Below are 27,856 nucleotides of genomic sequence, written 5' to 3' on the forward strand. Positions count from 1 at the left end.
GCGTGGTCTGCGCGCGCCCGGCCGTGCGTGTGGCTGCGGGAGGCTGCGTGTGCGCGCGGGGAGGGACAGTCCGCCGCCCGCGCGCGTCGGAGCGGGGTGCGCGCCCTGCGCGGGAGGTGAGTGTGGGCAGGGGCGCTGGGCCGGCGCGGAAGCCTTGGAAAGCACTCCCCGCCTCCACTCCCCGGGCTGGGTGGCGGGCGTGGCCCTAGGACCCGCTCTTTCCGCGCCGCGCCCTCTTCAGGGACACCCGGGCCCGGGCGGCTCGGCCGGGAGGAGGGCAGGGCGGTGCCGCCTAATCCTCAGGCCCTCTCCCGGAGCGCCGCTGGGGGTGGAACCGCGATCAGCCGAGCCCTGGGGCTCTGGCCTCCGCGACGTTCAGCTGCCCCACCGGGTGAGCGCGGGAGATGGGGCCCCGTGGGGCTGTGGGCGACATCGCGGAGCGCCGGGCTGCGTGGTGGGGCCAGGCGGAGGCTAGAAGGAGCTCGCTGTCCTTCCTGACCCACCCCAGGGCGCAGCCCACCCCAGCCCGTCGCCTCGGACCGCTCCGGTGGCACATTCTGGGAGCAGCCGGTGGCTCGTTAGCCGGGTCGGCTGGGGAGGAGACGGGACAGTGTTTCGGCGTCGGATTCCCCAGCAGGCCTGGAGCATTGCCCAGACTCTGGGGAAGGGCCCAGGAGCTGAATTGTGGGAGGGTTGTTCCTCCTGGGGAGGAATTGGGAGGAATATGGACCTAAGAAGGATGGGCGGGCGAATTGGCCAGAGGGAGGAGGAAAGCTCAAGGGGCTGGGGCTTTGTGATTTTTAAGAGGCGGTCTTAGCAAGCCTACAAGTCATTTTAAAGGAAACCTTGAAGGTGTAATGGAGCCTCACTTTTTCAAGCAGTAAGGAATGATACCAGCAGGAAGCAGGAGTTACATTCCGTATTCCTTCTTTCTCTTCCGCTTCTCACTGCTTTTCTAGGAGGGAAATTTGCAAAGCAGAGATGGTTTTCTTTCCTCTCTGTGTTCTTCACATAGTACCAGCGGTAAGGAGGTGGCTGCTTTGTCAGCCACAAGTTTTTTTTTTGTTTTGGGGTTTTTTTTTTTTCTTTCTTTCTGTTTTTAGAGGTAAAGAAGATTTGAGTTTGCAGTCCTCAGCTGGGAACGGCTTTGTGTTTTGGCCCTTTTTTGCCCAGGCGGCTTAGACAGAGGTAGGGAGCTAACTTTTTGCTCTCAAAATGTGTTAATGCCTGATAAAAGCATACGTTGAACCTGTATCAGTGTAGAGAAATGAACTATTTACTATTTAGAGATAAGAGTCTAAGACTCTTTTTTTCTCCTAAACTAGAAAGTTCATTCAAATGAATGGTTGTTGGGTAATTTCAGTCCTGAAAATAAAGCCTGTTATTAAGACAGTTGTTGCTCAGTTGTGTCAGACTCTTTTCGTTCCCATGGATTGCAGCATGCCAGACTTCCTGTATTTCACCATCTCCCAGAGCTTGCTCAAACTCAGTGTCCATCAAGTTGGTGATGCCTTCCAACCATCTCATCCTCTGTCATCCCCTTCTCCGCCTGCCTTCAATCTTTCCCAGCATCAAGGTCTTTTCCAATGAGTCCGCTCTTCTATCAGGTGGCCAAAGTATTGGGGCTTCAGATTCAGCATCAGTCCTTCCGGTGAATATTCAGGACTGATTTCCCTTAGAATTTACTGACTTGATCTCCTTGCAGTCCAAGCGACTTTCCAACACCACAGTTTAAAAGCATCAATTCCTCACTGCTCAGCCCTCTTTACAGTCCAACTCTCACATCTGTACATGACTACTGGAAAAACCATTGCTTTGATTAGACGGACCTTTGTTGGCAAAGTAATGTCTCTGCTTTTTAATATGCTGTCTAGGTGTGTCATAGCTTTTCTTCCAAGGAGTAACTGTCTTTTAATTTCATGGCTGCAGTCACCATCTGCAGTGAGCCCAGGAAAAGAAAGTCTGTCACTGTTTCCATTGTTTCCCGATCTATTTGCCATGAAGTGATGGGACCAGATGCCATGATCTTTGTTTTTTGAATGTTGAGTTTTAAACCAGCTTTTTCACACTCCTTCTTTCGCTTTCATCAAGGGGCTCTTTAGTTTCTCTTCACTTTCTGCCATAAGGGGTGGTGTCATCTGCATATCTGAGGTTATTGATATTTCTCCTGGCAGTCTTGATTCCAGCTTGTGCTTCATCCAGCTCAACATTTCACATGATGTACTCTGCATATAAGTTAAATAAGTAGTTTGACAATAATCAGTCTTCATGTACCCCTTTTCCAACTTGGAACCAGTCTGTTGTTCCATATCCAGTTCTAATTGTTGCTTCCTGAGCTGCATGTAGGTTTCTTAGGAGGCAGGTCAGGTGGTCTGGTATTTCCATGTCTTTCAGAATTTTCCACAGTTTGTTGTGATCCACACAGTCAAAGGCTTTAGCATAGTCGGTGAAGCAGAAGTAGATGTTTTTCTGGAATTCTCTTGCTCTTTCTATGATCCAACGGATGTTGGCAATTTGATCTCTGGTTCCTCTGTCTTTTCTAAATTCATCTTGAACATGTGGAAGTTCGTGGTTCACGTACTGTTAAAGCCTAGCTTGGAGGATTTTGAGAATTACTTTGCTAGCATGTGAGATGAGTGCAATTTTGTGGTAGTTTGAACATTCTTTGGCATTGCCCTTCTCTGGGATTGGAATGAAAACTGAGTCCTGTTGCCACTGCTGAGTTTTCCAAATTTTGAGTGCTGGTATATTGAGTGCAGCACTTTCACAGTAACATCTTAGCACTTTCACAGTAACATCTTTTAGGATTTGAAGTAGTTTAGCTGGAATTCCATCACTTCCACTAGCTTTGTTTGTAGTGATCAAGACAGTGGCCAAATATAAATCCAGATGAGATGCATGAAGTGATTTGAGAGCAAGGAAGAAGAGAGGATCAAAGCTTTAACAGAAATGAAAATAATGTTGATAATAGGTATAGAACATTAATTTTACTAATTTTTTAAACGTTTTATTTTGTTTTGGGGTGTAGCTGATTAACAATGTTGTGATAGTTTCAGGTGAACAAAAAAGGGACTCAGACATACATATACATGAATCCATTCTCCCCCAAACTCCTCTCCCAGGCTGCCACATACCATTGAGCAGAGTTCCATGTTCCTTACAGGAATAGGTGTTTGTTGCTTATCCAGTTTAAATATAGCAGTGTGTTGATCCCAAACTCCCCAACTATCCCTCCCCTTCCCCCTGCAACCATAAGTTCGTAGAACATTAATTTTAGGTGTTATCATGCCCAGTGTTGTTAAGTTATGACTGTAATACATTCCTTTTCTTTTCTTCTGTTCAGTAGTTCATGGCAAATCTTATAATTAAGCATGGAATATGGAAAACAAAACACTTCAGCTGGTACTTTAGTCTTATGTGAAATTCTACAGGTAAGCCCATCTTATTTTAATTGAGAAATTATCCATATTGGTTAAAATTGCATATAATTGTCTCCTTTATAAGATTTTAAGGATCATTTATGCAGCTGCAAGTTTTGTTGTGTATTCTAATATATTTCTTTCCCTAAAAGATTCCAGGAGTTGAAAGAGTTAAGCTCAATTAAACCATTTAAGATTATATAGATATATGCGTGTGTATATATATATATATATATATAAAATCATAAAACACCATGGTATCTCAGAAAAACATAGCTATATATACTGAAATTAGTGGTCATATTCAACTCAAGATCGGACTCAACTCTCTTTATCCCTAAAAACATACTCCATTGAATATTTCTGTCTTTTTCTTCCCTTTCACATGATTTGCCTTGTCTCTATGCCCAGTCTCCAGCTCTGTTCTGTTCACTATTGGATAATACAGGTAGAACTCCGTTTTAGGAAATGCCTTTATCCCTTCTGCCGCCATATAATGTCCAGGCCAAATACGCTTTTCTGTTGCATCTCTAACATCTATCATTGCTCATTCCTGCTCATTGTGTAGTAGGTACCCATGCTACAGCTTCATGAATGAGATTCACAATGGGAGAGTCAAACAGGGTGCTTTTAAATGGCCTGGCACAACAGATTCAAGAGTTGCAATCAGTTTAATAGCAGGCTCTTTAGCATATATCTTTTTTGAGACTATGAGCATTGATTTCGTTTTAGTAAAATGTTGCATATAATAAATATTGATTTGCTTTTGCAACCAGAGCTTTTGATACATTGTGAATTAGAAGAGAAGGGAAGGCGGCAAAGCCAGAAGTGACTTGTAGGGGGTCTTCCTCCATCTTCTCCAGATGGGCTTTGCTCATACTGTTCAGTCTGAAACTTGGAGTTGTGAACCTTGCTCTACACTCTGCATTGTGTCTGAAACTTGAGGGCCAGGCAGCCCAGTCTCTATCATAGGTCCAGTGTATTAAATGGATGAATGAAATACATTCAAATAGCTAAGGACGAGGGAAGTGGTAACTTGGTTTGACAGACAAGAGTGTCAAGAGATCTGTTAATACTCCTCATCTAGGGCCACAGTGGGAAGAAGTATTAGCTAGAGCAGCTTTCACTGTCCTCCTCCAATGAGTGAAGCTCTAACAAAATAGAGACAGGCAGCCCAGCTGTCAGGTCAGCCTCGGTGCTACTCTGCCTGACTTGCTACTCAGCCTCTGCTGCACTGGCTACTTGCTAGTCAATCTTTGCTACACTTCCAGTTTTCCTAGCTTTTCTGGACCTGGTTATCCTGTTGCTTCTTCCCACAGGCTACTCTGTCATGTGACTCCCTCAGACTGCCTACCACTCGGGGCAGAGTTGTGTCAACTGTTTTGTACACTTTGCTCCCTGCACTGGAATCTCGAAAGGCTGTGAGGTTGGGTGTGAGGTTAGGCTCTTCTACAGGTACTGAGCTCTAGAGGAGGAACATAGCATTTAGAGTTGAACCTGAGCTTGGGTTCCAGGTCCACCTGTTCTTGGGCTGCACTGGTCTCTGAAACAATGACATGGTGACACCCATTTTACCATGTTGTGAAATGTGCTTTGTAAATTGCCCAAAAGTCCACTTAACCTTGAAACAAACAAACCCTGCTGACAACATTGTAAATCAACTGTACTTCAATTAAAAAAATAAAAAAAAATAAAAAAAGTTTTAAACCCTGCTTAAAATTCTAACATGTATTGCAAATTACAAGAAGTACATTCTGTGTGTGTGTGTGTGTGTGTGTGTGTGTGTGTTGGATACAGTTGCACATAGGGCAGAAGCAAAGAGAAAATTGCAAATGAAAAGCAAAGAGAAAATTGCAAATCGGCAGGTCCTGCTACTTCTGACTGCTCTTCATCTTTCTAAGCCTAAAGATCCTACACTCCACAACCACAGAAATCTGTAAAATATAGATGTCCTCTATCTGCAGGGGATTAGTTCTAGGGCTCCCTCAGATACCAAAATCCATCACAAGTCCTTAAGACGTCCGTGCACATCCTCCATATACTTTAAATCATCTCTAGGTTACTTCTAATACCTAATATAAATGTTATGTAAAATATAACATTTAGTTTTGTTGTTTGTAAATACAAGGTAAACGATACATAAATAGTTGGCAGTGCATATGGCAAATTCAAGTTTTGCTTTTGGGAACTTTTTGAAATTTTTTTTTTTAACATTTTTAATCAAAAGTTAGTGGAGCCCATGGTTGCAGAGCACTGTATTCCCTTCTGTTGTTATTCCTACACTAAAATACCTTGTTTATAAACAGTACATGCCTTTTTAAAATATGTTTTTAAAAGCCCAGGTGTCTTCTACCTCAATAAGCAGGAGACTGGAGGCTTCTCTAATGAGGCTGGAATAAAGGGTATTCCTCCCACACATCTGAGTATCTGAAGGTGGTACTGCTGCCACCTGCAGGGCGTGCAAGGGCAGAATGGGGAGATGCTAATGAAGCTTTAGGTGTTTATACTCACTGTCTACCTAAAACTGTATAACAACCACAGTTATGCTTAATACGAATGGTTTTCTTAAACTCATTGTACTTCTAGTCCATTCTTAAAAATGGAACAACTTTAAACTGTTATGCAAAATGCAACCTTTTCTATGTACTACATCTCATTTTATTTTTAACATTTATTTATTTATTTGGCTATCCTTGGGCTTAGTTAACGGCATGCGGGATCTAGTTCCCTGACCAGGGATCAAACCTGGGTCCCCTGCATTGGGAGTGGGGAATCTTAGCCACTGGATCACCAGAGAACTCCTCTATATACCTCATTTTAAACATGAATAGCAAAGTCATGGAATCTTGAAGTTGGGAGGGACCTTAGAAGTTATCTAAAATAACTTAAAACTCAGTAAGGAATTAATCTTTGAAAATTCCTACCTACTGCTTCAAGATTTCTGTTGGTGAGGAGCAGCCCATTCTAGTACAGTCATCTGTACTGAATCTTCCCACTGATTTTTATCCTTGGGCTTCCATCTGCCTTCCAGAGTTACACTGATGTATTGTTCAGAGTATCTGAAAGCATCTATCATGGTCCTTCTAAGCTTTTGTTTTCCCCAGAACAGAACATGCCCCAGTTCCTTCAGCCACTGCTTCATACAGTCTTTATTATTGGAGATGATAAACCCTTAACCTTCCTCTGCACTAAATCTAACTTGTCAGTTTTCCTTTTAAAATGGAACATATATATGGCTATAGGATTATGATCCCTTTTACCCAGACTTTTTCCTGTTTCTTGAACCTAAGAGTGTATTAGGGGTTTTAGTGTGTGTATGTGTTTTGGCAGGACACATTATGGTATTAACTTGTAGAATTTCTGTAAGCATTGTCATTCATTTACAAGCACTTGGGGAATGCTTTCTGTCCTAGACACTGGGGACTCAGCAGCTATAAAAATGAACATTGTCTCTGTTCTGCTGGAACTAGACAGGGCCTGAGAAGTATCTCGCCCACTCTCTTAAAGATTCTAATGAGAGAAGCAACACCCAAAATTCAGTAACTTGTCCCCTTCTTTAGCCGTTGGAACTAGAACCCTTGTGCCCTCACTATCCAATTCCTCCTTTACATCATCACCTTTCTTCATATTGAGTTCATACTCAACTAAAACATTTAAGTCTTCTTAACTTCGACTGCTGTTAAAATGATTTCCCATCCTCTCTTGTACAATTGGTTTTTTGAACTCTGACACAGATCAGTAAATTTGTTTTCACCAGATTTCATCCTGCTTTGGCTCTATTCTAACCTGTTGAAAGTTTTTTAGATTGTAATTATATCTTCTAATGAATATGCTATTTTTTCCCCTGCTTTCGCCTGTCTTCAAAATTGAACATTATCTTTCAGCTTTTATTGTCTTTGTTTTTGCATTCACAGTTCTCTGATGAACATACATTTGTAATTAGAAACATTTTATATGTTTTTTAAATAATTAATTTTCACTTTGCAGAAAATAAGCAATGTTTTTGCACCCCAGGGAAGAATATCAGATTATTTTGGCTTAAATAATTATACCATTGCCATAATGCTCTTTTCCATTTCCCTGGAACCCTTGTATTTGACCTGATCCTTCCACCCATGCCTCCAATTTATTTTCTTGTACCCAGCATGTTTCTGATGGAAAATGAAAGGTCCATACCTGCATGAATTGTTAGTTTATTATATTTGACTGTTATTAATAACTCATATGTCAGGTTTTGAGAATGGGCATCTTGAGTCTTGCTATATAAAAATGATGAGGCTGTGATGCCATTTTACTGTTTCTCTCAAGGTTCAGTGGTTAGAAGTTTCATCCCGCTCAGGGTAGCTCTGGTCATGAGGGTTGCAGCAGATGCCCTAGGATAGGAAGCGCAGTGGCCAGGAACGTGAGGTTTGGAGTTCTGTTTGATTTTGGTTCTACCTCTGCTTGTACCTGTGTTTACCTTTGTTTGTAGCCTGTGACTTTGAGCAAGATATCAACTCTCCCTAAACCTTAGTTTACTCACCTGTTAAATGTGAACAGTAAAGGTCTTAAAAGCTCCTTAAATCGTGGACTCTCTTGAAGATGACATGACTTAGTGCCCGGTGCCCTTCCCATAGCTGGGACACCCGGGGCCAGCATATCATGTGGACATCTGCCTACATAGATTGCACACGGTATCTGTATAAACAGATAACTGATTGAACGGCCAAGCTCTTCTTACCTTTCTGTTGGAGTATGGTGTACAAAAAGAAAAGTGTGCAAGCTAGAAGATAAATTATTAGAGTGACCACACCTGTAGCCACCATCTAGATATAGAAATAGCACATGGCCAGCACCACCAAAGGTCCCCTCCAGACTCTCCCAGCTGTATTTCCTCCCTCTCCCCAGGGGTTACCTCTGTCCTGAATTCTGACACCATAGATTACTTCTTCCTGCTTTTCAACTTTGTGTAAACAGCATCATGATGTCTCTTCTTCATTTACCTGGCTTTAGCTCACCATTATGGTTGAGAGATTCTCCATGGTGTCATGGGAGGTTATAGTTTGTCTTCATTTTGCATAAAGTGCTATTCTCTGAATTTCTTTCTTTCTTCTATCATGAGTTGTTTCCAGGTTGGGGCTGTCATGAACAGTGTGCTATTAAGAACTTTTTTGGGGGGTGTCCTTAAACAGACATACACGTTGTTGCCTGTTCTGCCCGAGGTATAGTAGCCATGTCATTGGGCTGCTCAGTTGTATCTCAGTGAAGATTTTTCAATTTCCATTCATTGAACCAGTTTGTTCAGCCTTTTGTTTTTGTTTTTATTTCAACTATTTAAATATTTATTTATTAAATTATTAAAATTAGTTTCACAGTTCAGTGAATACAAGATGTTCTAGGACAGGATTTCCCGAGGTGCAGAATTCTAGTCTTGCCAGAGGCTGTGAAGTTTAAAATAGGTTCTTTGTTCAGGTAAGTTTGAGAAACGTTGCACAACATATCCTTTTCTCAGAAAATGTACAGTAGTATGTTAAGAACTCTGAAAAACTCTCCACATGTACACTACTGTGTGTGAACTTCATAGCTGGTGGGCCGCTCTGTATAGCCCAGGGAGGTCAGCCTGGTGCTCTGGGGCGGCCTCTGAGAGTGGGATGGGGGTGGGAGCGAGGTTGAGAAAGTGAGTCTCCAAGCCGTGTCCAGTTCTTTGCAACCCCATGGACTGTCGGTCCATGGAATTCTCCAGGCCAGAATACTGGATTGGGTAGCCTATCCCTTCTCCAGGGGATCTTCCGGACCCAGGAATTGAACCAGAGTCTCCTGCATTGCAGGTGGATTGTTTACCAGCTGAGCTGAGGTGGAGGAGATAGGAGATGTATGTATACTTAGAGCTGATTCACTTTGTTGTACAACAGAAACCAACACAATGGTAAAGCAACTACACCCCAATAAAAAAATAGTAATAATAGTTTGAATGAAAAAAAAATAGTTTGATTTCCAGTTTTTTTTGTCACAGCCCTTTTGAGGTTCTGTAACACCTAAGGTAAGACACAGATGCAGCCATCTTTGGCTGCCATAAAGTCCTACGCTTAATAACTGAGACGCCAGTTCCTTCTCCGAGAATGGTGGTTTCATTGGATATTTAAAGCATTTGCATACTTAATAATCTAGAAGCTGACAACTGTTTTGTCTCTGGAGGTCCTTTGGGCTTTTCTGTTATTTGAGATTTTTCTTCAGCTGTCGTAGTGATGATGATGCTAAGTCACTTCAGTCCTGTCCGACTCTGTGCGACCCCATGGACTGCAGCCCACCAGGCTCCTCCGTCCGTGGGATTTTCCAGGCAAGAGTACTGGAGTGGGGTCCCACTGCCTTCTCTCTTCAACCACCAAATCAACAAGTAATTACTGGTAACCTGCTGTGTACCCAGCATTGTGCTAGACTTATGAGACAGAGAAGATGTTTTGCTTAGTGTAAATTATTTAGAGTCTAGTTGGTGAATGCCTGTGCAGTTAATACAATCACAAGTTTATTTTTTAGGAAATGAAAAGTATTTTAAAATTATAAATATAATTTATTTCTTGACAATGAAAAGTGGTATTATTAAGAAGTCAGTAATAGAATCCTAGTGTCCATGTTGGGCCCTTTTGTGTTTTTCTATGCACTACTATTTTAGGTTTTTCTTTCTGTCCCTCCCCTTGGGCATGGGGTTTAGAACAGTGTCAGGGTTCATCAAGCCTCCTGCTCAGCCTTCCTAAGTTGCCCCGGCTGTCACGGCATGGGCTGCTTCCAGAGCTCAGGCGAGGCCAGCTGGATTTCTGCGGCATTACAGTATGGGCCTTTGTCTGGATGTCATTCACCTTCGTGAACTGCTGAGTGCCCCAGTGCTGACTGGTTAATTTGTGTTCCCCACGTAAACCTCATCATAACCAAATTGGTATCGATGCTTGATTTATATCTGGAAGAAGACGCTTTTGAGAAGTTAACTTCTCCAAGGTCACGCAGCCCGTTAAGTGCTGCAACCAAGATGGAGAGTGAGCCGTCTAATTGCATTTTTGTTATGGTTTTTTTTTTCCTGTTTGGATAAATTTGAAATACAAAGAAAACTATGAATATAAGAGAAAACCTGCATTTCTATCACCCTGAGTTAACAACTGTTCATACTTCATAGTACTTGTGTCCAATCTCCTTTTTCCCATGTCTCCCACGTGCCTCCTTCATTCTTTCATAGTAACACCCACACTGCTTACTGTGGAAGGTGTTCCTTTAAAAAATAGCTTTATAGCTGCTTCTAAAAACTCGCTCTTTCTTGTGTACAGTTTACAATTGTTAATCTAAGTGGTATTATATATGGTGTATATATAATGGTGTAATTATTCAACTTGTATTTTGTACTCAACATTTTGATTTTGAGAACTGTTCAAATGAATACACTATGTACAAATCCAGTTCATTTCTTTTAACTGTCTTGTCGGCTTCCACTGAAAGAAGACACATGGGTTTTATTTTATCTACTGTCTTTTGTTCATTGTTTAGTCGCTAGGTCATGCTTATTGCTTTTTGTTTTTCATTATTTTCTGTTTTATCTTATTATTCCTTTTATTTTCTTAGTAGTAACATCAGAATTTTTTGAACTTTTTGTACTCAGACCATTTATTTTCAGTCTGTTTTTAAGATAGGGAAAGTGAAAGTTGCTCAGTTATATCCGACTCTTTGTGACCCCATGGACTGTAGCCCACCATGCTCCTCTGTCCATGGAATTCTCCAGGCAAGAATTCTGAACTGGGTTGAAGTGAAGATTCTCTTCTCCAGGGATCAAACCTGGGTCTCCCACATTGCTGGCAGATTCTTTACCATCTGAACCACTATATTATCTGTTAATGATGATGAAAGAAGACAGACTAAAAAGTCTGCATAACATTATTTCATTTATGTGCTTTCTGGTAGACAAAACTATGGGATGAAAAAATCAGTTGTTGCCTGGGGGTTGGGGGAAGAATTGATTACAAAGGAACACTAGTAGATTGTTGTGATGGAGCTGTTTCGTATTTTGATTGTGTTGGTGGTTACATGAGCGTCAAAACTTACAGAATAGTGTGGAGATTCCTTAAAAAACTGGAAATAGAACTGCCATATGACCCAGCAGTCCCACTGCTGGGCATACACACCAAGGAAACCAGATCCGAAAGAGACACGTGCACCCCAATGTTCATTGCAGCACTATTTACAATAGCCAGGACATGGAAGCATCCTAGACGTCCATCAGCAGACGAATGGATAAGGAAGCTGTGTTACATATACACCATGGAATATTACTCAGCCATTAAAAAGAATTCATTTGAATCAGTTCTAATGAGGTGGATGAAACTGGAGCCTATTATACAGAGTGAAGTAAGCCAGAAAGAAAAACAGCAATACAATATACTAACACATATATATGGAATTTAGAAAGATGGTAACAATAACCCTACATGCAAGACAGCAAAAGAGACACAGTGTATAGAACAGTCTTTTGGACTCTGTGAGAGAAGGAGAGGGTGGGAAGATCTGAGAGAATAGCATTGAAACATGTATCTTATCATATATGAAACAGATCCCAGTCCAGGTTGGATGCATGAGACAAGTGCTCGGGGCTGGTGCACTGGGATGACCCTGAGGGATGGGATGGGGAGGGAGGTGGGAGGGGGGTTCAGGATGGGGAACACATGTAAATCCATGGCTGATTCATATCAATGTATGGCAAAAACCAATACAATATTGTAAAGTACTTAGCCTCCAACTAAAATAAATGAAATAAATAAATAAAACCCTACTAATAAAAAAAACTTACAGAATAGTACAATAAAAATGATGAACTTTACTGTATGTAAACTATATGCCAGTGAAAATATATCACATAGATACAAAAAATATATAAAGTAATACTACTTTTTTGGAAAAAAGTCCATTATTTTTAAAAGTTAATTTTCTGTAAGGATTGTTTTAGTTATACCCCATGCATTCTTATACGCAGCACTTTTTTAAATGGGGAGGGAAATTTTTTATTTTCCTTGTTTTGAATTGTAATGTATTCATGTATCCTAAGAATCAATATTTAAAATATGTATAAATAATGATGTAATATAGCAATATAATATTACAATTACTAATTATAATATTAGTGGTGGTGGTTTAGTCGCTGAGTCATGTCTGACTCTTGCAACCCCGTGGAGTATAGCCCCCCAGGCTCCTCTGTCCATGAGATTCTCCAGGCAAGAATACTGAAGTAGGTTGCCACTTCCTTCTCCAGGGGATCTTCCCGACCCATGAATGGAACCTGGGTCTCCTGCATTGCAGGCAGATTCTTTCCCAACTGAGCTATAAGGGAAGCCCCATCATATTAGTAATTAATTGTTACTAATATTACATTGTTATGTTACATTGTTACTTAGTAATATTGAATTGTTAATGTAAAAGTAATATTACAAAGTAACACAAAGTTAGATTGAGTAATCTAACAAAGTGATAGCAAGTAGTGTAACAGAGTAATACAAAAAGGAGTGCTCTTACCTTTCTTCTCTACCCTGTTCCTCTCTGTTCACTGTATGTGTGTCTTGACTTTGTTTTTCTTATGTACATAACAAATGTTTGCTTTATTTCTTCTTCCTTTCTAACACAAAAGTTAACATATCATAAACACTGTTCTATACTTCTTCCCTTGTATATATTCCATGTCAGTACTTAGAAAATATGGGCTTCCCAGGTGGTTCAGTGGTAAAGAATCCACCTGCCAGTGGAGGAGACGCAGGAGACGCAGGTTCGATTCTTGGGTCAGGAAGATGCCCTGAAGGAGGAAGTGGCAGCCCACTCCATTGTTCTTGCCTGGAGAATCCCAGGGACAGAGGAGCCCGGTGGGTTACAGTCCAAAGAGTCGCAAAGAGTCAGACACAACTGAGGACAAGCATGAGCAGACAGGATATTGAATATAGTTCTCTGTGGTATGTAGTTAAGACCTTGTTGTTTATCTGCTTTACATAGAGTTGTTTGTATCTGCCAATCCCAAACTCCTCATTTATCTCATATCCCTCGTCCCCTTCGGTAACCATAAGTTTGTTTTCTGTGTCTGTGAGGCTGTTTCTGTTTTGCAAATAACTTCATTTGCATCCTCTTTGAGATTCCACGTATAAATAATACCATATGGTATTTGTCTTTCTCTGACTTCACTTAGTGTGATAATCTCTAGGTCCATTCAGGTTGCTGTAGCTAGCATTATTTTATTCTTTTTTATGGCTGATAATTTTCCACATTTTTTTTTATTCATTCATCTTTTGGTGGACATTTAGTTTGCTTCTGTGTCTTGACTGTTGTAAATAGTGCTGTTATAAGCACTGGGCTTCAGGTATCTTTTCAAATTAGAGTTTTTTTCTGGGTATATGCCAAGGAGTAGAGTTGCTGGATCATATTGTAACTCTATTTTTAGTTTTGTAAGGAACCTCCATGCTGCTTTCTATAGTGGCTGTACCAATTTGCATTCCCACCAACAATGTTGAGGGTTCCCTTTTCTGTACACCTCTTCAGCATTTGTTATGTATAGACTTTCTAATGACCTGTTGAAGTGATACATGATTGTAGTTTTGGTTTGCAGTCTCTAATAATTAGCAAAGTTGAACATCTTTTCATGTGCCTATTGGCCATCTGTGTGTTTTATTAGAGAACTGTCTATTTAGGTCTGCCCATTTTGGGATTGGGTTTCCTTTCTTTTGTTGTTGAGCTGTGTGAGCTGTTTATGTGTTTTGGAAATTAAGCCCTTGTCAGTTGCATCATTTGCAAATATCTTTCCCAGTCTCGGGTCTGTCTTTGCATTTTGTTTACAGTTTCCTTTCTTTGCAAACACTTGTAAGTTTAATTAGATCCCATTCATTTATTTTTGTGTTTATTTCTATTGCCTTAGGAGACAGACCTAAGAAAACATTGCTACAGTTTATCTTAGAGAATGTGTTGCCAGTGTTCTCTTTTACCAGCTTTATTGTGTCATGTCTTGGACTTCTCTTGAGGCTCAGCTGGTAAAGAATCCACCTGCAGTGTGGGAGATCTGGGTCCAATCCCTGGGTTGGGAAGATCCCCTGGAGAAGGGAAAGGCTACCCACTCCAGTATTCTGGCCTGGAGAATTCCATAGATTACAGTCCACGGGGTTGCAAAGAGCTGGACATGACTAAGCAACTTTCACTTCACTTATATTTAAGTCTTTAAGCTGTTTTGAGTTTTATTTTGGTGTATGAGGGAGTGTTCTGATCTCTTTGGTTTACATGCAGCTTTCCAGCTATCTCAACACAATTTGCTGAAAAGACTGTTTTCCCTCCATACTGTATTTTATTCTTGCTCCCTTTGTCAAAGATTCAATGACCACAGGTGTATAGGTTTATTTCTGGGCTTTCTAGTCTGTTCCATTGATTCATATATCTATTTTTGTGCCAATACCGTGTTGTTTTGATTATTGTCACTTTGTAATATTGCCTGAAGCCTGGGAGGGTTAAGCCTCCAGTTTTGATCCTTTTCCTCAGGATTGCTTTGGTAATTCTGGGTCTTTCATGAGTCCATATAAATTTTAGAATTATTTGTTCTAGTTCTGTGAAAAATGTCATGTGTAATTTAAGAGAGATAACATTAGTTCTGTAGACTGCTTTGGGTAAGTATGGTCATTTTAACAATATTAATTCTTCCAATCCCAAAGTATGAACTTTCTTTTTATTTCTTTGAATCAGCCTCAGTTTCTTTTATCAATGTCTTATAGTTCTCCACATGTAAGTCTTTAACCACCTTGGTCAAAGTTTTCTTGTTTGTTTTTGATGTGATTTTAAAAGTTACACTGTCAGTGTAAAGAAATGCAGGTCTCCCGCTTTGCAGGCAGATCCCTTACCAACTGAGCCACAAGAGAAGCCCAGTGTAAAGAAATGCAGCAGATTTCTGTATGGTAATTTTGTATCCTGTTGCTTTACTGAGTTTGTTTATCTAGTAGTTTTTGTGTGGAGTCTTTAGGGTTTTCTATATATAGAATCATGTCATCTGCCTATAATGACAGTTTTACCTCTTCCCTTCTAATCTGGGGCCTTCCCTAGTGCCTCAGACAGTAAAGCATCTGTCTGCAATGCAGGAGACCTGGGTTCAATCCCTGGGTTGGGAAGATCCCCTGGAGAAGGAAATGGCAGCCCACTCCAGTATTCTTGCCTGGAAAATCCCATGGACCACGGAGCCTAGTAGGCTACCGTCCATGGGGTCGCAAAGAGTCGGACCATGACTGAGCAACTTCACTTTCACTTTCACATTTCTAATCTGGATATCTTTTGTATCCTTTTCTTGTCTGACTGCTGTGGGTAGAACTTCCAATACTATGTTGAATAGAAGTGGTGAGACTGGGCATCCTTGTCTTATTACAGATCTTAGTGAGGGATGGCTTTTAGCTTTTCACTGTTGAGTATTATGTTGACTGTGGGCTTGTAATAAACAGTTTCTATTATATTGAGATGTGTTCCCTTAACACCCACTTTGATAAGAGTTTTTGTCATGAATGGATGTTGAATTTTATCAGATGCTTTTTCCACCTCTGTTAAAATGATTATGTGGTTTTCTCTTTTCTTTTGTTGATGTGGTGTATCACATTGATTGATTTGCATACAGCGAACCATCCTTGTGACCTGGGGATAAATCCAATATGATTATCTTGTATGATTTTTTTCTTGGATTTGATTTGCTAATTTTTGTTGAGAATTTTTACATCTGTATTCATTCAAGATGTCAGCCTCTAATTTTCTTTTTTGGTATTATCTGGTTTTGGTATCAGGGTGATATGATGACTTAAGTTCTTCTTTATATGTTTGGTAGAATTCCCCAGTGAAGCCATCTCTGTGTTCTGAATTCTTAAATAAAATGTTATATAGCCTGTGTCAGTATTTTCTTTTTATAGCTGAATAGTATTCTATTGTGTGGATTCTCCGTTAACATTATCACACCTAACAAAATCTGCAATCCTTTTTGCATCACCTAATATCTTGATTGTCTTCAGTTTCTCCAAGATCCAGTCTGGGATCGTACATTGCAGTTGTGTACATTCCCTTAATCTTCTTTACTCGAGTCATTCTTTGTTTTATGGGATTGACTAGCTGCAGACACCATGCTAGTTATCACAGAATACCCCACCTCCTGGGTTTGTTTGAGTGTTTCCTTGTGGAGTTCCTAGCTTTTTCTTCTGTCCTCTGTATTTCATATAAAATGTGATTAGATTCCTGTTAACCATTTTGGCTAGGATGTATACTTCATTGTATCTCATTGGGAAACACATGATATGTGTTTCACTATTTATAGTGCTGAGATTGATGATTGAATGAGAGTGGTAGCAGTTTGATTCCTCCATTGTGAATTTTATCTTTTTTCAGTCCTTACAAGTAAGAAGTAGTCTTTGTTGTATTACTTTGGTACCATACAATGTCTAATTCTCCATCAATCTTTTGTTTGATGATTAAAACACTGATAATCATTGCCTTAATCAGTAATTTGATGAAATATTGCAACATAATAATTTTCTTATTCTGTCATTCTGCCTACATTCATGATTGTCATTTTTCTATAAAGAAGAGCTTTTCCTTTTCACTTGGAGCTATCTGCCTCTCCTGAACCACTGATCACTCTTTGAAACCAAAACAACAACAATCAAAATTTACTTGTCTTCTCCCTAATAGTTTTAAGGAAGGGGTTGATGTTATAGCTGCCTCCTTGAAATTGAAATCGCTGGCATTCAGTTGCAGATATTTTGTAGTTAGCACTATGGTGTTCTGTTTGCTGCTGCTGGTAAATTGCTTCAGTCGTGTCCGACTCTGTGCGACCCCATAGACGGCAGCCCACCAGGCTCCCCCGACCCTGGGATTCTCCAGGCAAGAACACTGGAGTGGGTTGCCATTTCCTTCTCCAATGCGTGAAAGTGAAAAGTGAAAGTGAAGTCGCTCAGTCGTATCCAACTCTTAGCGACCCCATGGACTGCTGCCTACTAGGCTGATCTGTCCATGGGATTTTCCAGGCGAGAGTGCTGGAGTGGGGTGCCATTGCCTTCTCCAAGTGTTCTGTTTAAGTTTATGGATTAAACAAAAGTTGGTTTTGTGAGAGTTTTGAGCTTCCATACAGGTTTGTTTTTTTGTTTGTGTTTTTCAAGTTATGTTTTTGTAGTTAAACAATATATATGAAATAATATTATACATATAATATATATTATATTGTATATTGTATTATATATTGTACATATTATAATATGTAAATGAAAATAGTACTGTGATCAGACTGGGGCCTGTGTTAAATTGAATTTTGAATTTTAGAGACAGCTTGTATAACCTAATATGATCAGTTTTTTAATTAATGTTTTCATGTGGTCTTGAAAAGAATATTCCTGTTCTTTATAATTGAATGAAAAGTCCTAAATCAAGACTATTAGTAATATTAATAATGTTATTTGAAACACTCATATCCCAGTTTTTTGTCTGCTGTAATCTATTAGCCATTTAGAGAGATTTGTTAAAAATCTCCTATTAGAATTATAGATTTTTCCATTTTACTCACACTTTTCAGGATTTACTTTATATATTTTGAGCCTATGTTTCTATCTTTAGGTAGCTTCATGATTGTTAAATTATCTTTTTGGATGGTTCCTTTAGCAACAAAATCTCCTTGTCTCTTTTTTAATTAATTAATACTCATTTTTAAATTCACTTCTGGCTGAGCTTTGTTGCTGTGGCTTTTCTCTAGTTGTGGTGTGTGGGCTCCTCTCCAGCTGCAGCGTGCAGGCTTCTCATCGTGGGGCTTCTCCTGTAAAGCTCAGGCTCTGGGCTTCAGGGCTTCGCTAGCTGCAGTGCATGGGCTCCGTAGCTGTGGCCTCATGGTTTTGGCGCGCAGACTCAGTAGTGGCTCACGGGCTTAGTTACTCTGTGGCTTGTGGGGTCTTCCTGGACCAGGGGTGGAACCCATGTCCCCTGCGTTGGGGGGCAGATTCTTTATGACTGAGCCACCACGGGAAGCCTGCCTTGTCCCTTTAAAATGCTGCTTATTTAAAATACATGGTGTTAATAAATAACCACAGCAGATTTCTGATGGGCATTTTCCTGATTTTTAAAAAATTTCCTTTGCATTTATTTCTGCCCTAATTTTTAAGATTTCTTTCCTTCTACTAACCCTGGGGTTCTTCATTTCTTCCTTCTCTAGTTGCTTTAGGTGTAGAGTTAGGTTATTTATTTGACTTTTTTCTTGTTTCTTGAGGTAAGCCTGTAATGCTATGAACCTTCCCCTTAGCACTGCTTTAAATTTTTGTATTGTTTTGTTTTAGGCATGTGTCTTATAAGCAGTATACAGCAGAATTTTAAGCCAGTCTGAGAGTCTCTGTTTTTCAGTAGGTGAGTTTACATTTATATTTACTCTGATGATACATTTGAATTTAGTTTTGCCATCTTCTCTTGTTTTGTTTTAGGCATGTGTCTTATAAGCAGTATATAGCAGAATTTTAAGCCAGTCTGAGAGTCTCTGTTTTTCAGTAGGTGAGTTTACATTTATATTTACTCTGATGATACATTTGAATTTAGTTTTGCCATCTTCTCTTGTGCTTTTCCATTTGCCATGCATTTTCTCTGCCTTTTTTTTTTTTCCTCTTCTCCTGTCCTCTGTTGAACTATTAGCTTGCTTTGTTTCTTTTATTTCTTAATCTGTGTGGAAATGTATATGTTCTGTATCTGTTCTTTCAATGGTCACTCTGAAGGTTAATATGCATTAAGTGAAACTCTCTTTATGCAACCATGTCACTTTTATATAGTATTTTGGATTCACTTTTTTTTTTTTGGATTCACTTTTTAACCACACCAAAAAGTACTTTTTGTGCTCTCCTTTACTCTGTGTATTTGTTAGTTTTCTTTATCTTTCAATAGTCTCTTTATTTACCTTTGTTTCTTGCATTCCTTTCCTTCCTCCTGAGATCATTTTTCTTCATACTAAAATACATTCCCTTGATACTTCTTTTAGCTAGAGTTTGTGCACTTTATAAGTCCTGATCTGTTTCAGAATGTTGTTAGTTCATCTTCATTTCACCTGAACTCTCTAACATTCACCTGTAAATTATGTACAATAAAACCAGTTGGCCCACAGTATAGAGTTATTGGGGGTAACTAATAATATTTGTTGAAACACTTTATAAACTGTTTTGTGTGTATATATAATGCTATTATTATTAGCTAATATACCTCCTGAAAATGAAAGTGTTAGTCGCTCAGTTGTGTCTGATTCTTTGAGACCTCATGGACTGTAGCCCACCAGGCTCCTCTGTCCATGGAATTCTCCAGGCAAGAGTACTGGAGTAATACTTCTCCAGGGGATCTTTCCACTCAGGGATCAAACCCAAGTCTCCTGCATTGCAGGCGAATTCTTTACTATCTGAGTTACCAGGGAAGCCCAATATATATCCTATTAGAGTTATATTAGAATTACTGTGTTTTGAATGGATTTTAAAAAGCATCACTTACTGTATTGAGATCATATTTTCTAAGATAAAAGAGAATACCTACTAGAAATACCATGAATTGTACTTGCTCACTCCTTGGGAGAAGAGCAGCTGGGATAAGATGAAATTAGCGGCCCTAACTGCCAACTTCGGTTACTACCATTCAGTAGAAATTTGAGACATGCAAGCATGAAGTCCAATTGTTTTACTTTGTTTTTATCTATTTGCAAAGACAGTGCACAAATGGTGTGGAAAATTCAAATGATAAGAAAAGAAGAGGAAAGAAAGAAATCTTTCCAGAAATCCCACAGAATTGAAACTGTTGACATATTGGAACACATCCTTCTAGAACACATCTTCCTCTGCATGTATAGCTATATGGATTTATAGAGACTTGTCTTTTCATGTTTCAAAAGGAATCTTACTATATATGCAGTTTTGCTACTGCATTTCTCACTTAGTAATTATTAAGGGAATTTAAATGAACATCATTGTATATAACATTGAATAGATGTATAGGGTCGAGAAGATCTCCTGGAGGAGGGCATGGCAACCCATCCAGTACTCTTACCTGGAGGATCTCATGGACAGAGGAGCCTGGCGGGCTACAGTCCATACGGTCGCAAAGAGTTGGACCAATCGAAGCAACATAGCATGCACATACTATTGTATGGATGTGTCATAATTTTATTTAATCAGTTCCCTATTGTGAGGCTTTAAAATTATTTTTATTCTATAAAGTACGCACAGTTTCCTGAAAATGTCTTTAAGATAAATTGCGTGCAGTGATATTAAAGAGCGTGCACATTCACCTTTTTTATACATATTTAATATTTCTCTCCAGAAAGTGTCCAAGAATGCCCCTTATCCTCACACAAACTAAGTATTGTCATTTTTTCCCTTTAAGTTTCCAGTTTGAGATTTTTATCAATATCCCTGCTTACTATCATTTGAGTATCTTACTGAGTTTGAGTACCTTTTCTTGTTTTATCGATCTTTTGTAACTATTTTGAAAATTTTCCTTTTGGTCATTTATTCTCTTTTTGCATTTATCCATTGCTTATTAAGCTGTGTGGACCTTTTTCTTATCTGGCTTATAAGTTCTTTATTATAAATATCCTGTTTTTTTTTTTAATCTTTCAACTTTGTGCTTTTTATTATGTTACTGTTTTTTGATTTTTTGGTTTTCAACCTTGTTCAAGAATTTTTTGAAATTTTTATTTGATCAAAATTTCCTTTATGAGTTCTGGGTTGTTTCCTTACATGGGATAGCTGAAAGTTCTTCCCCACTTCAAAATTATTAGAATGTTCTCTCATATTTTCTTTTAATGCTCTTACCAGTTTATTTTTCTCCCATTTAGAATCTTTAACCTATTTGGAGTGTTTTTGGTATAAGGAGTGATATATATATGATATGTGTATATATATCACTACCTTCCTGTTTCTCACATTCTGTTCGGCCTTTTAAACTTGACTGATAAAAATCAAGGTACATTGAACATCCTGAATTGTGGCAAGAAGTGAGATGTGCTGTATGGTTTTCAGTTTACTAATGTGTCTTGGGTATTTGTGAGCAGAGTCGGAGGCTCAGAGGGGGAAAGAGTGGATTGGGAAGAAGTTGACAGTCTCATGTCTGGGTTACCTTGTATGTACGTGCGTGAAATAGAATTAAAGAGAGGATAGAAGCAAAATGTCTCTTAGAAGTTCTGTGTTTCACTTTTTTTAGTGACCCTGAGTTCTTTATCAGGGGAAGTGGAGCTGTGGTAAGAAGACATAAAACACCAGCTAACGTGAGGACCTAGAGGGTTTGCATCTTGAATACCAAGTGCCCTTCATGATAAATCCATGAACTTTATGAATTCTGTGAACTGGTGGGGTTTTCTTTAACTATTTTTTCAGCACATGTTTCATTTTAGAAAGAAATTGGAATAGGGAACAGGATTCCCTTTCCCTCTCTGACCTCTGATCCCCTGACCCATAAGTAAATGCTTGTTAAGCTTCTTGTATATCTTACAGAAATTGCAAGCATTATTTTGACTGCTACTTGCTATCAAATGCTCAGTTGGTGAAATTGGAGGTCTTTCACTCAGAAGAGAAAAACCAGGAAAGAAGGTGAGAAATAGAAATCTGTTTATGGCTTTGAAACATACATTTCTTCAAGTTAAGAACAATTCACAAGATAATTTCTTTAGGACAGTCCCTTTCAACAATAAAAATCAGTTTAATGAACATAAACAGGAAGTAACAGATGCCAAGGGTGGAATATGGCTCGTGATGACAGCCTCTGTTTGTTGTGTACTGACACTGGCCAGATGCTTTGCACACACTGTCACTAATTCACACCATATTGACATCTTCAGTGCAGAGATGAAGAAACTGGGGCTTCCAGAGAGAAATAACATGCCCCGAGCTTGCCCTGGTTGGTAAAGAACAGAGTTGGATTTGGACTCTAGTCTTCACCTTTGGAGCCACCTGTGTTGTGGGTAACCTGAAGTCTGTTCCAGCCAGGCCTGAAAGACCTTCCCCCTACTTTTGAAATAGACCATTCCTTTTCTTTTTTCTGCTATTTTGTTCATAGGCCCATAATAGATGTAATACATCTAATACATTACATTATTACAGTAGATGTAATAATACAGACACAATTTCACATTTGTCAACTATGGCTTGTAGAATGCCTATAGGATAACTTTTATAGTAATATTTGCTGTTTTGAATTCTTCCCATTATTGAAGAGTCTCTGGGCCTCCATTGCTGTGTGTGCATTACTCAGGATCCTTCTATTTGTCCGTAATTTGTTATAATGTGTTGATTCATTAGAATGAGATGTAAAACTGACACTTGATAACAGTTGTAATTAATGTACAGGCATCAGTGGCTGAGATTAGATGGTGCTTGCCCCCTAGGGTTATGCCCTGTCTAGTGGGCAGGTGAGGGGGGAGAGCAAGAAGATATTAATTTCTTCCATAATTCTCATTCAAGGTCTGTTCTGTTTCAGGTTTCTCTGGGAACTGGCTGGGTAAGATATTAATGGGGAGAAGGAAGGATGGGGTGGGATGGGCAGACCTATATTTTATCCTTATACAAATAGAAATGTCGTATCACACGTCATGTCCATTGCACTTCTTCCGTAGGTCTGTCTCCGTCTTGTACTTTGTTGTTGTTTGGTCGTTAAGTCGTGTCTGACTCTTTGCTCATGGACTGCCGCACACCAGGCTCCTCTCTCTTCCTTCATTATCTTCCAGAGTTTGCTCAAATTCATGTCCATTGAGTCGGTGATGCTGTCGAACCATCTCATCCTCTGCCGCCCTCTTTTCCTTTCGCCTTCAAACTTTCTCAGCATCAGGGTCTTTTCCAGTGAGTCAGCTCTTCACATCAGGTAGCCAAAGTATTGGAGCTTCAGCTTCAGCATCAGTCCTTCCAATGAATATTCAGGGTTGATTTCCTTTGAGATTGACTGGCCTGATGTCCTTGCAGTCCAGGGAACTCTGAAGAGTCTTCTCCAGCCCCCACAATTCGAAAGCATCAATTCTTCAGCACTCAGCCTTTTTTATGGGCCAACTCTCATATCCATACATGACCACTGGAAAAACCATAGCTTGGACTATACAGACCTTTGTTGGCAAAATGGTGTCTCTACTTTTTAATATGGTGTGTAGGTTTGTTATAGTTTTCCCTCCAATGAGCAAGTGTTTTTTTAATTTCATGGCTTCAGTCACCATCCACAGTGATTTTGGAGCCCAAGAAAATAAAATCTGTCACTGCTTCTGCCTTTTCCCCTTCTATTTACTGTGAAGTGATGGGACCAGATGGCATGATCTTCGGTTTTTTTCATGTTGAGTTTTAAGCAACTACTTTGACGCTTGTGAAAAGAAAAACATCCTTTGCCAATAAGGTCATAGGATATAAGTGGAAAGGCAGGGCACATAAACAAACATGAAACCAAACTAGAGAGTTTGCTGAAGCATTCCACTGTACTATGTGACTTAAAATATAAAAAACATTAGAAATAGGAAAGATTATTGTGGCCAGAAGTAGTCAGGACAGCTAAGATATGGCCAGATGGAAAGGAGGAGTCTTGAGATCCTGTCATTTTTATATATAGTAAGAGACTGAAGAGGGGTTTCCCTGATAGCTCAGTTGATAAAGAATCCGCCTGCAATGCAGGAGACCCCAGTTGGATTCCTGGGTTGGGAAGATCCTCTGGAGAAGGGATAGGCTACCCACTCCAGTATTCTTGGGCTTCCCTTGTGGCTCAGCTGGTAAAGAATCTGGCTGCAATGCTCGACACCTGGGTTCAGTCCCTGGGTTGGGAAGATCCCCTGGTGAAGGAAAAGGCTATCCACTCCAGTATTCTGGCCTGGAGAATTCCATGGGCTGTATAGTCTGTGGAGTCGCAAAGAGTCGGACACAACTGAGCGACTTGCACTTTCACTTTCAAGAGACAGAAGATCTGTGTGTCCAAAGACCTAAGATAAACCCAAGGGTAGAACCCTTGGTAAACCAGTCTTTCTAAGTAATCACATTAATGTATGTCCTCCATGGCAAATTCTGAGTTCCCAGGAGCCCTTCCCCCAGATAATTGTAGGTGAAAGGTCATCATCAAGAAGCTTCCTCAGCCTGCCCTTTGTGTTAGGTGATCTGTCTTACTCTGAAGCCCCTTGGCACTTGCCGTAAACAGTTTGTACTCCATTATTGTGACATGTTTATGTGTTGTCTTGGAATCTGTTCTCCTCCCATTCCTTCTTCCTTTGGCCTCCTTAGTGCCTGGTGCAGTCTGCGGATGTAGAAGGTCTAATAACAGTGCATGAATGCCTTTGGACTGAGGCCCATGGTCTTGGCACCAGGAAAGCCCTGTGGGGTCCCGAATTGTAAACCAACCTCATGCTTGAGATCCAAAACAGAGCTGAGCTTGAGATGTGAACGCACCATGTCTCCTAACTCCGTTTTCTCGTCTCAGATGGAATTTCTGTGTTAAAGTGAGAGTTCTAGGAGATTCCATCCCATCCTCTGCAGGATTTCTGAACAGATTAGAATGGGAAACACATGAAAACTCCTACTGCAGACAGACCTTTAATTTAAGCACTTGCTGTCCAGACTGATCGTTGAGTTCAGCAAGTGAGTTAGAAAGGAGACAGGGGTGGTATTTGAGGCAAGAAAAAGCTATTTCATAGCCTTGTTCATTTAAAAACCCCAGAGATGGTTATTCTGTTTATGTTTAGAAGACTCGCCTTTCAGGGGAAGTATCTCCACTTTATCTCATCCCATATCAAGCAGGTCACCAAGAATAATTGTAGCCCTTTTCTTACTCTAGATTTGCTAGAATCATGTCAGATCCCACAGCTAAGAAAGACCCTTGGTCTGTCTGAAAGACCCTTGGACATGTCACTGATAATATCTCTTCACATTAATGGTTTTGTTGCTGATAATATTTCTTTGCAGTAATGATTTTATCCTGGATATCCAGAGGGACAGAAAGAGATGAGTAATGGAGGAGTGGAGTTAAAAAATAAATCTACAGTAAAAATAAAACAAATTGCTTCTCTACTGTTATAAAAAAGAAGAATTATTTCAACAGTTATTTATGTCAAGCAGGAAGTATTAATTTCCCCCAAATAATTAAGAATATGTTTTTAACATTGGTCTTGATATAAAATGCTGAAATATACTTTTGGTTGTGGGTTTCCGTTTGCTTATAGTTAAATGAAGCTAAGTAGACTCAGGTCAGGGTATCTGGTTTTGCTTTGATGCATTTGTTTTCCTGATTCTTTTTCTTTTAAGGAGGTGATCAGGTATCATTTGGAAATGTGTTTCAGGTGATGGCATACTAAGCGGATCTTTGATAAATCTTCCAGAACCCGAGGCTTGCATGCTTCTGAGCGTCTGTGAATGGCCCCGGCACTCCTGACCACTCTTCCGGCTAGGATGTCACTCAGATCCCTGAAATGGAGCCTCCTCCTGCTGTCGCTGCTGAGTTTCCTGGTGATGTGGTACCTCAGCCTGCCGCATTACAATGTGATAGAGCGTGTGAACTGGATGTACTTCTATGAGTATGAGCCCATTTACAGACAAGACTTCCGCTTCACACTGCGAGAGCATTCAAACTGCTCTCATCAAAACCCATTTCTTGTCATCCTGGTGACGTCACACCCCTCAGATGTGAAAGCCAGGCAGGCCATTAGAGTTACCTGGGGTGAAAAGAAGTCTTGGTGGGGATATGAAGTTCTTACATTTTTCTTATTAGGCCAACAGGCTGAAAAGGAAGACAAAGTGTTAGCATTATCCTTAGAGGATGAACACCTCCTTTATGGGGACATAATACGACAGGATTTTTTAGACACATACAATAATCTGACCTTGAAAACCATAATGGCGTTTAGGTGGGTAACTGAGTTTTGCCCCAACGCCAGGTATATCATGAAGACAGACACTGATGTTTTCGTCAATACTGGCAATTTAGTGAAGTATCTTTTAAATTTAAACCACTCAGAGAAGTTTTTCACAGGTTATCCTCTAATTGATAATTATTCCTATAGAGGATTTTACCAGAAAACCCATATTTCATACCAGGAATATCCCTTCAAGGTGTTCCCGCCTTACTGCAGTGGGTTGGGTTATATAATGTCCAGAGATTTGGTGCCGAGAATCTATGAAATGATGAGTCACGTAAAACCCATCAAGTTTGAAGATGTTTATGTTGGGATCTGTTTGAATTTATTAAAAGTGGACATTCATATTCCAGAAGACACCAACCTTTTCTTTTTATATAGGATCCATTTGGATGTCTGTCAGCTCAGACGTGTGATTGCAGCCCATGGCTTTTCTTCCAAGGAAATCATCACATTTTGGCAGGTTATGCTAAGGAACACCACGTGTCATTATTAATTTGACATTCTACCCAAGCCTAGAGAAGGGAGGGATACTTTGTAGAAAGTGTTAACGTTAGACTATGAAATCGCCAATGAAAAACCCATGAGAAGGTCACTGTGTGGCTTACACAAAGCTGAAACTCATGTAGAGCCTATAGACTGGAGACTGGAGGGTTGCACTTGGCCTGTGGTTTATTATGACAACAATCAAGTCAAGCCTTTTAAAAGTGATATTCAGAGGAATTAAAATCTTATAAAGGAATGGGAAGTTTTTTTTAAATAAAACTAATAGGGCCAAACAGTTTGAACATGTCATTCTACAGACTAGAGCTTCTTAAATGGGTTTCATTGAATTATAAGCTCATTTATCCATAACAACAAAACAGTGTGCAGTATTATTCATGAGGCATCTAGTCAGTTCAGGGTTTTGTGTATATCTTCATAGATTACTAGTTTTTTTAAATATACAGTTCTGTGTAAAAGAAACTGAAGTTATTTCTGAACAAAGTTTAATCTGTTTTTGGTCATTTGGAAGATATTTCAAGATGTTGCAGTATTAAAGAGTTATTAATTATTATTTAATAATACTTAGAGTTTTACACTTTATGGATGTTTGAATGTTTTGGTTTCAATACTGCATAAACAGAATAAACTTTTTTTCCAGTTACTTCAGTGATGAATTTATGGTGAATAGCTCCGTTAATGTGTTCTCATTATTGTATATCAATAATCTCTTGGACTTTGATAAATATTTCATTGTGGTAATGTAGAGAAGAATTAAAGCAAGAATAAGAAAATTATTGTCTTGTTTTTAAAAACATAATCCCTGGTATTTTTAGATGCCACTTCATTTGTCTCATTTTTCTGCCTGGAAATTTGGAGTAATATAGAATGCCAGGTAGCATGTTTCCTTTCAGAAAGGACTCTGAAGCCAAAAAAGAACGAACGAACATGATGGCCAGAATATCATGAAAAGGAGTATCGTATTTCAGTGCTTGAGTTGGAAAGAGAAGACTAATTGAGTTGCAGTTAACTGTTCCATGTTTTTTTCATTAACAATCAGTTTGAGAATAAAAAAGAATAAAGAAAAAAA

General features: G+C 39.6%; 1 protein-coding gene across 31 annotated transcripts; it reads left to right on the top strand.

Annotated features, from left to right (window-relative positions):
* B3GALNT1 (beta-1,3-N-acetylgalactosaminyltransferase 1 (globoside blood group)) lies at positions 1 to 27,856 on the top strand. 31 transcript variants are annotated; one of them, XM_043473846.1, is made up of 8 exons: positions 251 to 391; positions 1,104 to 1,188; positions 3,344 to 3,431; positions 18,734 to 18,800; positions 18,875 to 18,941; positions 21,911 to 22,006; positions 22,893 to 22,913; positions 25,711 to 27,856. In XM_043473846.1, exon 8 carries the CDS (start codon positions 25,784 to 25,786, stop codon positions 26,777 to 26,779), a length of 996 nt encoding a protein of 331 aa, XP_043329781.1. In that variant the 5' UTR covers positions 251 to 391; positions 1,104 to 1,188; positions 3,344 to 3,431; positions 18,734 to 18,800; positions 18,875 to 18,941; positions 21,911 to 22,006; positions 22,893 to 22,913; positions 25,711 to 25,783; the 3' UTR covers positions 26,780 to 27,856. The 31 variants fall into 31 exon arrangements, with proteins under 31 accessions (XP_043329788.1, XP_043329780.1, XP_043329808.1 ...); XM_043473864.1 differs by lacking the exon at positions 18,875 to 18,941 and adding an exon at positions 22,255 to 22,373; XM_043473854.1 differs by having other exon boundaries at positions 3,347 to 3,431.

Source organism: Cervus canadensis, chromosome 7 (assembly GCF_019320065.1).
Source record: "Cervus canadensis isolate Bull #8, Minnesota chromosome 7, ASM1932006v1, whole genome shotgun sequence".
NCBI lineage: Eukaryota > Metazoa > Chordata > Mammalia > Artiodactyla > Cervidae > Cervus > Cervus canadensis.

Bases quoted from the DNA above. Each gene is read 5' to 3' on its own strand.
- B3GALNT1 (XM_043473853.1), top strand. From the start codon at position 25,784: ATGGCCCCGGCACTCCTGACCACTCTTCCGGCTAGGATGTCACTCAGA.